This window comes from Centruroides vittatus, unplaced genomic scaffold (assembly GCF_030686945.1).
Source record: "Centruroides vittatus isolate TY-2023 unplaced genomic scaffold, ASM3068694v2 contig_877, whole genome shotgun sequence".
Taxonomy (NCBI): Eukaryota; Metazoa; Arthropoda; class Arachnida; order Scorpiones; family Buthidae; genus Centruroides; species Centruroides vittatus.
In genome coordinates this window covers 667,535-683,710 of record NW_027122569.1, presented here as the reverse complement: position 1 = coordinate 683,710, position 16,176 = coordinate 667,535, and the positions used below count along the sequence as shown (strand labels likewise).

The 16,176-nt window shown below is 34.2% G+C and overlaps 2 protein-coding genes across 3 annotated transcripts in view; one reads left to right on the top strand and one right to left on the bottom strand.

Annotated features, from left to right (window-relative positions):
• The first annotated feature begins 4,680 nt into the window (after window positions 1–4,680).
• LOC136983147 (uncharacterized) lies at window positions 4,681–15,910 on the top strand. The gene is made up of 4 exons (XM_067279785.1): window positions 4,681–4,837; window positions 4,907–5,059; window positions 5,670–5,780; window positions 15,865–15,910. Exons 1-4 carry the CDS (start codon window positions 4,778–4,780, stop codon window positions 15,883–15,885), a joined length of 345 nt encoding a protein of 114 aa, XP_067135886.1. The 5' UTR covers window positions 4,681–4,777; the 3' UTR covers window positions 15,886–15,910.
• The window catches only part of LOC136983145 (transmembrane protein 59-like), a 35,513-nt gene continuing 31,269 nt past the window's right edge, over window positions 11,933–16,176 (bottom strand). The window contains exons 5-6 of one of the 2 annotated variants that reach the window (XM_067279784.1): window positions 13,265–13,563; window positions 11,933–13,193 (exon numbers count right to left, since the gene is read on the bottom strand). In XM_067279784.1, the coding sequence (XP_067135885.1) occupies window positions 13,065–13,193; window positions 13,265–13,563 (428 nt within the window). In that variant the 3' untranslated portion in view covers window positions 11,933–13,064. Of the gene's footprint in view, window positions 13,194–13,264; window positions 13,570–16,176 lie in introns of both variants that reach the window. The other variant, XM_067279783.1, reaches the window with a different exon arrangement.

Below are 16,176 nucleotides of genomic sequence, written 5' to 3'. Positions count from 1 at the left end.
AGTAAAAAAAGGGGTAAACGTATACTAAAGGCAATTTTAACGGCAAGCGACGGGACTCCCGATCGCGATAGCGAGGCCGACTTAGCGGAGAGCGACGCGACTCCCTATCATCGCGCGATCGCTGAAAAAAGTATGATAACTTTTTTTATTTTTCGTTTCCGGTCCAAAAGTAGAGTATCGTTGAACTCGTCTCGGTCCTTTGAGTTCAGATATATACCCAAACACACGAAATTCCATAGGGAGTAATCTATAGTATACCCTGAAGCGCTCCCAAATATACAAAATTAGATTACAAATTTTATTTAACATAGAAGATACTACGTGTTCAGTCCTAAGGTCAGAGTTCACTTCTTAGAATGACTGCGGTGGTACTCTCCCCACCTGACTTCGGGGAGTGAGGTGCCTGTTTTGCCTGTTTGTAGAAGAGGGTCGCCATTTTGTATTTTATTTTGACTCGGTTCTCGGTCCCCTGACTACTTACAAGTCTGAATTTTTTATGCGCAAATGATTCGGGCACCAAATACTCTGTGCCAAATATCAACTCTTGACATGTACTCCTTCATACCTCTAAGCTGGTAACAAAAACGGCAGTACGATTTTATAGACAAGACGATAGTCTTGTCAACTATATAAAGGGCAGGAACAGGGATGCCAAATTTCAGAATAACAAATTCCAAACACAATGTGAAAAATCATCATGAAAAATGCGATGAACAAAAGAAGACTTACAATCAAATTTGGAAATATTTTCTCTTTTTCCATGATGATGGAGGAGGAGACGGCAAGATAGCCATAGTGGTCAAGGTGTCAGCCTATTGCTTTGGGGACTAGGGTTCGAATTCAGACTGCAACCCCAGGAATTTTTCGTGGGTGTCTATTTCGAATATATTCCTCACCACCCTGCCACACCCGCTGCGGGCCTAGCTGATCCCACTATGAGTTTGAAAAGAGCTTTTGGTGTCCATGGCAGAATGAGACACCCCCCAAAAAAGGATCCTCATTCATTTTTCAGAATATTTCCAAACAGTTGACATCCCTAGGTGCGGGTGATGGGGAGAATGGAGAGGAGAGTTAGTCTTCTTTACTATCCGATCGGCCGTTGGTACCGGTCGGCCAAATTAGCCTCGAGCCCCCTCGACGAGAAATATCAGCTCCTGCTCCCGACCTCTTCAACTAGACGGCCAAATGGGCACGTGGTTATGGTGGCAGCCTACCACTCTGGGGAACCCAGGATCAAAACTGGACCGGTCAAAATAACTTAAGGGATTTTTGGGGGTGGTCCATCCAAACATATTGGGCCTCCCATTGTAGGCTCGGCCGAACTCATAATAGTCTTGGTGAAAAGGCCGCCTTAGTGCCGAGAGTTTAAAAAAACATGTGGTTTGTGAACATTCTCTGTAATGTAAATGTAATGGTTAACAAATCAGTATAGACATTTTAAAAAATTATGAATTTTTGTTACTCATTTGCATTAAGACATGGTCAACTGAAAATGTAAAAAAGTGTAAATGTAGTGTACTATCAGTCAACAGTTTTACTGTATAGAAAGGAATGATGTAAGTGTTGTGTTTATTTCTGGTCTACATTAGCATAGTACTGTACTATTTAAGGGTATCTAACAAGTATCATGTCTGAAAAATGGGCTGTGTCGGTTATAACATGATAAAATAACAAATAAAAAGTACACTCGTGGCCAAAATCTTTTCTACCATTGGCACTCCAGACTGATACGTAATCAGAAATGTAGTCATACGAGGCAGAATTTTCCACACTAGCACTCTTCTGCCGCTCACGAGTTTAAAAGCAAGCGCAAAGGGCAGTCGAGCACTGGACGAACCAGAGAAACGAACGTATCAGACTCAAATACTAAGTACACAAACAGATCCAAGATAAGAGAGAGTAAAATTTCTCGTTCAACCTTTTTTCATTGGGCATTGTCACGTGTAGCATTGATTTGCATTTGACAAGCACATCCATATTGATACTAGCTCCTTGCATTATGTGTTGCTAGTGGTTGTTGGCTATTGTATTTTCACAGTAGAGTACCCATATGAAGTCTGTGCAAGCCATCAGCTGTGTGGATTACCCACTCATATTTCTGGATACATCCTTGATAATGCATCACACTCACTAGTGATATGAAAAGAGAAATTGCATGGATGTGAGACTACATTACACAGTTTTTACTAATTTTAAGATCTTAACGTGAATATATAAATCAATAGTATTATATAGTAAATACTACCGATTTATGCATACTTTGTAGGCCCGAAATTCATTAGAACATGCCTAATTATTTTTATAAAAGTCCATAAAGTTGCTAGTAGTAAATACTTGTTATTTAATAATATTAAGTAGGCATTTAATGACAAAAGTGAATCAAACTACTCAATTAACTTTCAAATTTATTGAAAGGATTGCTTCTAGATTTGGATTTAGAATAATTGTTTATTCTGTTAGATATAAATTAGGTATTACAATTAGAATTAACAATTATTATTCTAATAATTGTTAATTCTAATTGTAAGCAGTTGGAGTGACTTTGTCCCTATCTACATTCCAAAACCATGTAAATATTATTATAAATTCTAAAAAACACATCCATATTTATTTTTTCAATTAAATACAAAGTATAAATAATTTGCTAATTGTTAATAAAAACATAAATTGTATATCTATATTATGAATGAATTTTCCATATTTTTTCAAAAAATTCTTAAAACTGGTCTGTTACATTATTAATACAGATTAAATTATGTTCTTTCTTCATTAAAAATATTTTATAATTGAATTTAAATTTAAATATAATTCTAATATTCTGATTTTAGAACATAATTCAAATTTTAATTCTATAGAATTTCTATAAAATGAAGTAATAAACTGGTATATTAAAAGCTTTATTATATTTTAAAATTACAATAAAAGAGAGTTTAAGACAAAGGCCGATTATCTCCTGGAGATTGTAGATGATTATAATCTGGTTACGCACACAATCGTCTAAATTGCCACTTGCAAATCCTTTGCAAATTCATAAAGTGAACGGAAAAAACATTGGGACAATTTGTATATAAATTGTTTTACTTTATCATTACTTTGTATATTTTGAAGTAAATACTAAGTAAATCTATTCATTCAAATTGATTTTCCAGGTAAAAGATAGATTTACCAAAGTACAGAATATAATAAAAATGAATCTATGCTGGAAAAATAAAAGATATAGAAGAAAGTTGGTAAGACGTACAATAGAGCAAGTTTGAGAATTGTCTTTCTAATGGCAAAGTTTGTATACATAACACTCGTATACAGTAGTATTTGTGTGTGTATGGAATTATATTTTACACAGGGCTGTCCATTAATTATGAGTACCGTCTCAGAGCCAGTTTTAACCCAATTCCTCCCTGATGTGTACAGTGATGTAATTAAAGGGGGGATTTTCCAAAAGTACATGTTCATGAAGACATTGAAGAAGGGAATTAGTTTATTCCCACCTCTAAGTATTGTTACTTCCAGCAGGGAGGAAGGAGGTCTGATTGTCGTCTAAGTCGGCATTTTAATAACATTAGTGGCATATGAATTTATTCTTATAAGCATGTTCTGTATATTTGAATTTCTTCCCTCTCCTTAAATTACACACACAATTCAAGGACTGTCCTCTTCAGGCTGATGCAAGAAATTAAAAATCAAGTGTTTGAATGCCCTTAAAATTATGTAATAACGATGATCATCATCATCATTCAAAAGTCTAATTTTATTCTTCATTTATCCCTATCATCACAATTTATTTTTAAAATCTATTTTTTACTTTAAAAACTAAAAATGGTTTTATTTGATAGATTACATCTGCTACAATCATACAAAGATGGTGGAAAGAAAATAAAGATAACGATCGTAGATCTTATCTCTCGGTACTCGTACGCTCCATTCTCTTCCAGATTATCGTCTAGTTTAAATCGCTAAAGATCGTTTTATAAATTTTATTTTAGAATTTGAATCCGGTGATAATATTGCAAAATGTTTCCAGAACGTATTTGATTAGAAAGAGACTGCAAAGCTATTTTATAAGCTTAGAAATGGTGATTATTTATGCGGTAGATTCTTGATTATCCATCTTTGAATCAATTGGGATGTTGAATGTAAATCACTAACTCATCCAAAAACCTTTAACCCGTGAAAGTCTGCTCAAAGTCCCCCGGCAAACGTTTTCGGACACCTCGCCGTGCCCTTTCTCGAGCTTTCTTCTTTTCTTAAAACGATTTTTGAATTATTGAACGCCTATTTCCGCCGGTTTCACCGGTTAAAGGTTTTTAGATGAGTTAGTGATTTCGACCTGGTGTTTTAGGTGATTATTTATTTGTTGAATATAAAAATACAGGATGTGAGATATAATGGAAAATCAATGTGTGAGCCTTTTACATGTGAGCCAATAATGATAACAGCTTTGTGTGTGTTTTCTGTCTGATCAACAGAGGAGTATTAATTAGTATGTAAAGAACATTGTTTACACTGACCAACAAGCTAATTGTATGATTTTCTGAATTAACTTCACATTTCTAAAAACCTAAACAAGGACTGGTTTCCTGTAGAAAGTCCTCCCAGGAGGCACCCCTTTAACAGATCACCTTTGTATTATGTTGCCTTATGCCATCAAACCACACTAACTATTGGTACTAATAAGGTTTTATCCCAACATCCATTGTGATTCATTTTGGATAACTGAGAATCTTTTAGGTACATACATAATATTACAGACTATACACTAATAATCTTATAACAGAACATGGCAGTAATGGCAATACAGTGTTGGTGGAAGAAAAATATTCAAGAAATTGAAAGATTGGTAAATATAGTAGTAATATAAAATCAAAAAAACTGACATTATAACATTGCTTTGTACTTTTTTTGACAGATGAATAAAATTGAAAGAATACAAGCAACGCCGAAGACAAAGAATCGGGAGGAATTTTATAACCGTTACGGAAGAAAAGTGGTCCTGATTCAAAGCATTATTCGAAGCTATTTTACCAAAATTACAATTAATTATTTACAAAATATAATAAGGGTAATTATATATTTTATTTATAATTAATTAATAATATATGAGTATGCAATCACTTATCCGAAATCCTTGCAAGTTTTAAAATTTCGGCGCCTAAGATGCGGCACGGCTACGTGCATTAGAGTTTTGTGCTATCGATAATAATTTTCAAACGCTTTCTTTCCGCTTCTCAAAGTGACAAAATGCTAATAAAACTATTAGTAAGCAGTAGAGGGTCATGCAACTGATACAACACACCTGTGATTTGGTGTGGGTGCGTGTGTAATTGGGACATTTTGGTATCAAATACAAGCTTTGGTGTCAGGATAAACTTTTGGTTTTCAGAATTTCAGATAAGAGATTGTGTATTTGCATCATCATAATCATGTCATTCCTGTTTAAATCATCAGACTGAAGCACAAGTCAAATTATTCATGATGATGATGCTGGTAATAAAAAATTGCATTACTGTAATGTTTGTTCAGTGTGAATTCAGTTGTGAAAATGTTCAGATGATTTATTACTCTCTCTCTTCTACCTTTTCAATATAGAATTTTTTGATAACTGCTAAGTTTAATTAAAAAGATTTATATTGATTTTTAAAATATTATTATAGAGTTTTGTTTCACAGCAGATTATAATGTCATCTAACAATCAAGCTTTACACAGAAGACCGAGAGAGAGAGATTTTCCTTTATTGGAAGAAAGAGAATTTATCACAAGACGGCCTCGTATGCATGAAGAGGTAATTTATTTAATTTATCATTTCGGATAATATATTATTTAAATAATAAACATTTTGGGAAAAGCCATTAACTAAAGTAATATCTTTTTTCTATCTCCAATATTCAATTATAACTGCTAAGTGACAGTTGAATTTTGAATTAAATTTGCTGCAATTTATAGTTCAAATCTAATCCATCTGTAAGATTGAATGCTTAGAAATTTCGGTTAATGTTACCCTAGGTATCGAAGATGGCGACTCGTCTCCGATTCCGGCAATCAGAAGACAGGGAACAGTGGGGACACCCGTTCTAACCTAACCTATTCTAATAAATTACCATAATTATTAGCATCCAAATTATTAGAATAGGTTAGGTTAGGTTAGGTTAGAACGTGTGCCCCCACTGTTCCCTGTCTTCTGATTGCTGGAATCGGAGACGAGCTGCCATCTTTGATAGGGTAACATTAACCAAAATTTCTATAGCCTATTCTCTAAAATTCAAAACTGGTTGCACAGGAAACACGGAGAAAGAAATAGTATGGATTGATGTTCGGGATGTTGTCACAAAGATGGCAGTCTCAAGTACTGATATCCAGATTTCTTTCTTGCCAGGATACATGGAGTAATATGGTCAAGCATGGAAATATACAAAATAGTAGCATGTAGTGGCCTGTGATAGAGTTGCCAACAGATGTTACAACTGCCACTGTAAACCCTCGTGCTCATAGATGGCCAAAGCCAGTGTTCCATCTGGTCCCACAAATGCTCGACATGCAACAAATCTGGAGACCGGATAGACCGAGAAATTGTAACAATATGACAAAACATTCCTCAAAAACCCTAGTTCTGTGCAGCCAAATGTTATCTTGCCAAAAAATGGCCATTTACATCCGTGCCGTGAAAGGCAACACGAGGGTACAGTATTTCCCGAGCATATTGCCACGCTTTTAATATCCTTCGCACCACTATTAAAGTAACAGACTGTCGTGCAAGATGGCTTTCCAGACCAGCCACTAGTGGGAGCAGTGTGCTGGACGGTAAAGGTGGGACTGAAGTGCTTGTCAATGGTTCCACACCTATAATACAGCAATTGTCTGATCCAAACATAACCAGGATTCATCATTAAAAGGATGTTCAAACACTTTATATAATTTAAAAATTTAGGACAATGCTCCGACACTCAACGTTCCCGAATCAGAAAATTGCCACAGACTTTCATACGATAACAATCCATCCAAAATGATTCGAGCAATCCTTGCCAAATCAAAGATCATCCACTTATCTCGACTTAGAAAATGCGTAAGGAATGCACTTCGAGGAATGGAAGACGTAAAATATTTTAACAAGAAGCTAAATTTCTAAATTTTATTAGGATGATAACTTTAATAAAGATTTGATTTTATTATTAAGATTATTGCAGCAATAATTATCGAAAGCTGGTGGAGAATGGCTAAAGAAAAAAAGATATGCCAATCTCTTAATTCGCCACCTAAAAATTGGAAATCGAGAAAATGCCAAGTAATTTTCAAAATATATTGTTTTGTTTTGTTATGTTATACAGTGGGAGATCGATTAACGAATGTAATCCGTTCTGAGATTTTGTCCGCTATCCGAATTGTTCGTTAACTGATTATCAATTTACCATAGGTTTTTGTGGGAATTCAATTAATTCGTTCTGGAGACCCCAAAAAATAAAAAATGTAAATAAACGTAGTAAGAAAGAATATATGTAACAATAAAAATACATATATACACAATCTTGCCTTTTTATTAGTCATGTATTTTCCATTTGTGGGGGTTAAAGAATCTGTCTAATGTCGATTGCATTTCTCTCTTCTTCAGAATTTTTCAGAAGTAATTAATAGCATTGTAATTGTAGAGATCCCTAAGCCTATTAACCTCAACCTAGTTTGTATGCCATTCTAAGACCGTTGTTCTGACATCCTCCCACTTCTTCAAAAGATCTTTAATAGTAGATGTCGGCATTGATCCTTTTTCAGAAGAAAACATATCTCGCCGAATTTCTTGGTATTCTTCTGTCGTCAGATCGGTTTCAGATTCCACTATGAGCTCTTCAATGTTCTTTATTTCTCAGATTTAACTTTTGTTACTGCTTTAGTTGCTTGAGTCTTCTTGATTATGCTGTATCTTTCTTAGATAAGAATGAACTGCAGCCTACCGTAGACCTGTTCGAGCCATACTGCCCGGCAATGTCAGACATCATCAGCCCACTCTCTACCTTTGCTATTATACTCTAGCCTTTCAAAAATAAAAACCCATGCAAAACTTAACAAGTGCCTGCCTGACAGTCTCGCAAATTCTATAAAAGAATTGTTTCTGTCAGAAAAATAAAAGGCTGGAATTACAAGGGAGAGTTTCAAAGTTCGGAGGAATACTATCCGATCGGTATATACCGGGTCGAGCGTCAACGTCGACGTCTCCCATTCTCCAAAAAGTTTCGAATTGTTACCCGAAGACAGGGGAAGACCAATCGGTATTCATTATTTTGCGTTGCTTCCTCTGGTGTTTGTTCTGTGAGGTGTTCATTATCCGAACATAAAAATCTTTTACGAAAGTGTTCGTTAACCAATCACCCACTGTATTAGCAAATTTCATGACAATTTTGTTTTAAATTTTTATACAATTTCTGTACAAACAAAATAGTAGATTTCTGTGGATTATCTGATTGACCAAATACAATGAAATCTGGGTTTAGTAGACACCTGCACTTAGTGAACAAGACTAAATACTCCTATTTTGATGTTGGGACTGTTTTTTTACTTTTTCATGATAAAAAATGGCAAAATAGACAACAGATTGATGTTACTTAGTTAACTTTTATTTGAATAAAACTTCACAATTAAAACAATATATATGGTAGAAAAGTTAATTTGTCTAAAGTAGAAAGATCTGATCATTGAAATGTAAATTGCAACCACTGTACACAGCAATTCCTTTTTGGTGTGCACTCTCCCATTTTGCCATTACGTGAGCATTTTTATTCATGGAGTAAATATGATTCAATCCTGCTTCTATACTTTCTGCCAATTAACACACGATAGAAGCAGTGTGTATCACTTGACAGACCAATCCGATCTTACGGATCAAGCCATCCAAATCACACACACCCAAAGTTGTTCTAAATGACAGTACAATTAAATAATTTTCAGACCACCAAAATCTTAGATGACCTTCGGCATCTTCAGTGGCTTGACTGTGTGATTTATATGCACCATACCCATCATACCCGCCTAGAGCAGATATAAAATATAGTTAATAACTGTGACATAAGCAAATGTTATTTAAACTAAGTGATGTTAAACAGTAAAAATACTTTTTTTAGCATGAAGAATTTGGATTATCATCATCATCAGAAGAAAGAATTTTAAAAATAATAAATAAATTTTGTCGTTCTCGGTATTTTGTAGGAACAGATTATCTTGTCAAATCGATGTTGGAAAAGATTGCAAAGGTAAGATATAACTTAAGCATTTATACACAAATATATTCAAAATTCACATTTCTACTGTTTGCACAAAGAACGTAGCTGCAATGACCATTCAAGCAAACTGGAAAACTGCTGTGCAACAAATAAATATCTAACAAAGTAGTGAAAAGTAATAAACTGACGTTTTTCTTTTCTTCTTGATTAATTATTATAAAAGACATATTTTAATGCTGTATACAAGTCGTTACTATTCCATTTCTGCAAATGATATACTACAGTATTTTTATGACATTTTCAAATGAATAGAATATAAACTATAGATTTTTATATACCAGATGATCACTTACTTCCAATTTTATAATCTAAAATATTCCTATTCAAATCAATATGGTAACATCTTTTTAATGGAAATGCCTTTTGCAAGTCCATAAAAGTACCAAAACTTGCCATTATAATGGGTAAGAGTAAGGCACTGATCTACCACTTTGAGGGACTGGGAATCAAATCCAAAAACATTCATTTTAGTGATTGGCTGTTCTATCCAATTTTGACTAGATTTGTCAAAATTTGATAGAATAGCCAATCAATAGGCAACGATCCCGAGTGTGTCAGACCCCATCTGTTGCCATCCAATCTTTCCCACTGCAGACATGGGAAGAAGGTCTTTTTAGTGCACAAGAGAGTGAGTTAGGAATTAAGAAAAATCTCAACATTATGCAGCAATGCGATAATCCATTTAAACTCTCCACGACCAAAAATTAGAATACCGGGGGTATCGGGGACGTTTCGAATCGGGTTGCTTCGAAAGACGAGATTGGAGTGTCGATTACGATCGGCAGTCGACCGAACGCCGTTCGTCACCATTTTTACCTTTAGAACGGAAACCACGTCGGGCAATATCTTTCGCCGAGGTCTTCGTACGGCACAATCATCTCGTTCAAATAAAACATTTGTTGCTTGGGTGCCGAAAGTGCTAGCTCTAGTGGCAAGTTTTAATATTGATTTTTAGTCATCTTACTACATTTGGACTGCTATATCTCTCTGTAGATAGCACATTGAATACAGATACCATACATGATTGTAAATTTATATATATGGTATATAAATCCAAACGAGTGCTCAGTTCTGACCTTAATTCTGGTCATTTTTATGTCTTCTGTTTTTTTAGAATTGTTTTTAAATATAATGAATTACAACTAGAAGTATAAGAAGTGTAAAATTTAATGACTTTATGAGATTATAATTATCTTGATCAATTTATAAGCAAATAATTTAGACACCAAACTCATCTGTGAATTTAATCAGAGGTCTGTGGAATATGGGAACTGTTTATCTTGTGTTCTTTATATATAATTTTTTCTTACAAAACACATTATTTGAAATTATGGTTGTCTTCATTCCCTATAATAACTATTTACAAATGTATTTCACTTCAAGCATCATACTGATTGATGCTCTGTACTTTTATAATTTTCATTTATATATACTACTTTGTGTGACATTTCCTTTTGTGAAAATGTACAGTACTCCAATCAGAAAATTTGCTGAGCTATCATTTTTAATCCTCGTTTCTGATGTACTATACTTTACCTAACAGCATTTCTGAAATTTCTACCTTCAAACTGCATACAAGTCTATTCCATACCGATAAAGTTTTTGATCACATTGCATATAGAAAACCAAATATTAATGTGGTGCAAAAAACTAATCGTTATTAACGTCTAAAATTGAACATTTACTTATTACAAAGTAAACTTGTAATGTGTAGCAGGACAGCAACAGGCATACATGAACATAAATTAACTTACTTGGTATTAGTCCAGTAATTACATCATCACTTAGTCATTTCCCACTGAAATCAATGACTTCGTGATGATGTAAACTGCTAATGATAATGAATGAGCATTAATAAAATATAAGGAAATTCAGGTACAAATGTAGCTCTGAATGAGGTAGTTGGGACCAGCGGCGTAGCTAGCATGGGTGTCACCCTTTTTAACTCTTCTATAAAACACTATTGAATCCTATTATCTTTGCACTTGAGCAACTCGAACGTTATATCGAATATGCGATGTCGCCGCATATAAGTTTAGATTTATAAATCATAATCATACATCAGTACTTCCACCTATAAATATTTGCAAAACTAGTGATTCCATAACTGCCCTTTGTAAACATTTTGATCTGGAGTAATTATTTATTTTGTAGCTTACATGCATTTATAAATTATCACAATTAATAAATTAAACTATTTAATACAGACAACTTGGTTAAAATGGCTTCAAGTCTAAGTGATTTATCATTGAAAAACATTGTGATGGTTTGTTTAAGCTTTTATTTTTTTCATGCCACCCCCTCTAGCTACGCCACTGGTTGGGACCTTATCAGAGCTCTAGACTATGCCCGTAGGAGTAAAAATGTCAAAGACCAATGGTTTACACATTACCCTTTGTGAGATATAGCCCCCAAGAGGCTTAACATAGTACTGTACACGCAGTCAGTGGCTCCAGTCATGCCTGGAAGAAGTCAATGCATTTCTTGTGTTTTACGAGCTTTCGGCTGTAACTCGTTAAAGTGGAAAACAGTTACTGTTTCGAGAATATTTCAGGACTCTTTTGGTAAGGTTTTTACTCTCACGGTCCCGACCTCCTCGTTCGGAGCTGTATTTGTACCAAAATTTGCAAGTTATATGCATCTTGCTTGCAAATAATTTCAAATATAATAGTTTATATATGACTATAGTACTCTTTATTTTCCAATTGTCATTTTTTCATACAACCTTCAATCTTGTTTAACATTGATTGAATGTGAAATTCTTTAGTACAGCAATTTAGATATCTTCATTGAGATAACAATACATACCAGTAGTGTTATTAAAGTACTTACAAGATGACATATAGAGCAATAGTAATAACATCTAACAGAACTTATCTGTGCCAAGTTAGTTATAACAGACAATCCTATATGTACAAACCATAGGCCAAATCTTATTTTGGCAGCAGAGCCGATAAAAATAAAATCCAAGCCGACGGGGGTGGGCGCTTCGATAAATTCGAAATAACTACCGACGATCGGAATACACGGGGATAACAAAATTAAAAAATAAACGTTTCGTATTGCACCGGACCATTCGAGACTCTTACCTTGATTTCCGTGCTTAACTTTATTACTACTACTCCCGATTAATATTAAAGTGCAAAAAACCTTTCGAGGAAGAATGAAAAATGCAAACAATGCAATGGACAACATGTATGGCGAGAGCCGTCGATCGAAAAGTCAAAAAAAGACTAGTACTGATTTCACGAGAGACATCACAGACTTTCATTATTGGCAATGTAATTCGATAAATTGCCGACCCACCTCAGAACGACAATGTAAAATTAATACACACCTATATTGAAAATGCTATACTGCGCTATCTGATTAAAATGCATATTTTAGATCTTTTGGGATCCAGAGCTAAATTACTTAAATTTGTCTCGTAAATAGAATAACATCCGAAATCATCCTTAACGTTTACATACATAACACAACGTGTACCAACAAGGCGTACGAACCCATCGTTAATTACCAATAAAAATTAAATGCTCGAACGTCTTAAAAAAAACTGTACATTATAATAATAATCAACATAGAAAATTTTTCTCATTACCAAAAATTACAACAAGATATCAAAGTTTTGACTACCAACTTCATTCAACGCGAAGGCTTATTATTATTATTATGGTACTCTTATTTTAGACTGTATTGTGTTGCATTCGAACTATGCAAAACTATTTAAATTTTTGGTGATGTGCAATTTTAACGTAAGGTAAATAACTAAATAAATGTTTGAGTAAAAGTATGATCCGAATGAACTATGCCTGATTTAAATTAATTTTCACTGGCAGAGGCGGTGCCTGAGGATCTTGAGGCGGTTGAATCTTGATTTTTTCTGCGGGACTACAAACTAATAAATAATCAAGATCACCATTGATATGAAGTTTCTGAAACAAATATACATTTTGATTAGTTTTAATTTTGTGTATTCTGTATTTTGATCTTTCACAAAACTCACCTGAGGGCGAAGATGTTGTTCCGGAGCCGTGACTGCGGTGGCACAGCAAAGCCACACCATGACCATTACGGCCAAGAACAGTACCAACACCAACAACCATCGCGGTATGCCGGACTGTCTCGAGATGCAACCCAGCCAGTCCGCTGCTGCCGTTCTTTCCGGATATCTAGAGACTTCCTCGCGACCGAATCCTCCGAGAGCCACGCCGTAGTGGGAGTTGCTTCGATAGGCAGTAAGCCTGTGCATCTGTGCACCTTCAAATCTAATTGGTTCGTTGGGAAAATCATTTTCTTGTGAATCTATAACTAAAAAAATACGAATTATTTTTGAACTTAAAGTATAGTTTAATAAAAATTATTAAAATCCAGATAAGTACATCCGAAATAAAATAAGAATTCTGCATTTACACACAGCCTGGATCCATAAACATGCAGACTGAATATCCACTCGTAAAGGTTTCTTATCTAAACATAATGTGGAGATTCTGCAGCTCATTTCTTCAAATAAAAAACTAAGATCATTAACTGAAGGAATATCAGAATTACCTATGGACAAAGCTGGAAGATGAGGATTACAGATAAGTAGAAAAACAAACAACACATTGCAATGGTTTGTTTGAGTTTATAAGTCAAATGGCTAAAACAGAGAATAAACTTATCAAATTGGCTTGTAATGGTTTGATGTTGCTATTAGTTACTCAACCATCATAGCTTACGCCAATTCAGACAGTATCCTCGTCGGGTGATGTACGCTGAAAAATTCAACAATCTGTGCTTAGATTTCTTTTTAGAGGCGAGAATAATCTAGAAAAAATGCATTTGGCAAATCAAAATTAATGAGTCAGACTATAAGAATGGGATTTATTAGGCTGCAATTTGAAAAATTGTAGACTTATAAATTCCTACCATCTGCTGTCTGTCCTTCCTTAATCTTGAGAACAGAGTTAGATAGATGAAAATCGAGACTAGATATGCAAAGCTTGGGTGCAGGAGGATCCGATTAGCTATATACAAACTTCCGGTTCAAACCAGAAATCATGTTATTGTAATACGAAAATTTTTCCAAATGAGTTATACAGATGACCGGCATGTATCTATTGTTAACAGGAAAAGTATGATGTAAAGGGCAAGATGTTAATTTATTTAATTTAAAATATAAGTTCTCCACTTTAAATTAGTAAAAATATGACTAAAAATTTCAGCCTGGCATTGTGACAATTTCACAATAAAATAATTGCTCGTTAAAGATTATATTCTTATACTGCTATCCTAGAACCAAACTGTTCTAACTCTATTTTCACAAAACCTCTCTACTGAGAAATTTAATTTCAATGGGCATTAATTGGTGTGTGTTAAACAATTCAATGGACAATTTTTTTTGTCTATTCTATCGATCAACCTTTCTTCGGGTAACATATTTTGGCAGCTAATAACAATATTTGGACAGTCACTAAGTAAATACGCAATATGGCGTCAGAGTTAAAACATGGAAATGACACTGAATTCGAAACAGTTTCCTTGCTATCTAGCTAACCTTTTGCAAAAGTTAAAAAAATAACAAAGTATCAATGAATGTTTTATTTTATTGTAGGCTTTATACAGTATTGACAGACATCAAGGAAACACATACACTTTACCATTTTATTACTTATTAGCCATTTTTGGAAAGATTTGTCATAAGGGAAACTGCCTTGTAATTCTTGAACCCATTCTTCTGGGCTTCTGTAACTTCATAGCTTCTTCCGGATTTTTCTATGGCATTTGTCACGGCCACGGGACTGCGTAACATGTTTTTCAAAAAATGATCCGACACGGTGTGCATGCTACCTACTTCTTGCATACAATTAGGGTCTGGCTCTTGAAAATTTTGATGTATTTCACATACATTGTGTCCTTGTTTCAAGAACTTCGTGATGGCTGCAGTTGTCGGAGCATTTTGACTTTGAGGGATGCACGAAGTATCAGCATTTTTCTTTTTTTTTTTTAGTTTTCTTAACATTTGATCTCTTCAACAGTTTTCATTAATGTCTACATCAAAATGCTGGCAATGTCATTGCCAGTCCTTCCTGCCATAGAAAGCAATAGCCTTGCCTTTTGCCAACATCAATAGGCTGTCAAATTAAACACAGCATATTTTCTTATTTACAGCAAACTAGCTTTGTGTCATTAATTTACTAATTTTCACAATCTGGTTCCAAAATAGTCTGGAATTAGAACAGTACATAATTATGTCCTCTTTACCAATGAAAATGGTAAACCCAACTTTTTCTCTATACCATGATACTACATTACCATTAGAACACTATAATGTATTTATCTCAAAATTGACAAAAATTGAATTAGAACACACATGTTCTGACTTTGACATATCATTTCTCTAGAACCATTTTTTTATTGTTTTAGTAATTAAAATTTATTTTTTAATATCTTTTCAGGCTATCTGCATCTTTGTTTGCTCTTCTGTCACAAATGAATCACACATTAACGAAGATCAGAAATGCAGTAGCATCATGATCCACTTCTCAACATTTATTAATCAAAGCAGCATATTCTTGACTTTTTTCTATATTACTATTATTCTTTGATTTAACTTTCCATTAGGCAAGGAAAACCACAGTATAATTCTATAAATTCAGTAAAAAAGTCAAAAGACCATGGTCATAAATCTGACATCACCCATTAAGGGTGAAGAAAAACAATACAAAATAGGATAGGAACTTGCCGACATTTGCAAACAATGCAGTACCGAAAGAAAATCTACAATGCAATGACCCGTCTACTGTCTTGCTTGTCAAATAACTACAATTACATATTATAAAAAAATAACTATTTTTTTATAATATGTAAATCCTGTCCTAGACAATTATTCTATATCAAAAGCGTGTAGACATTTTTACATACAAGCTTCAGGAG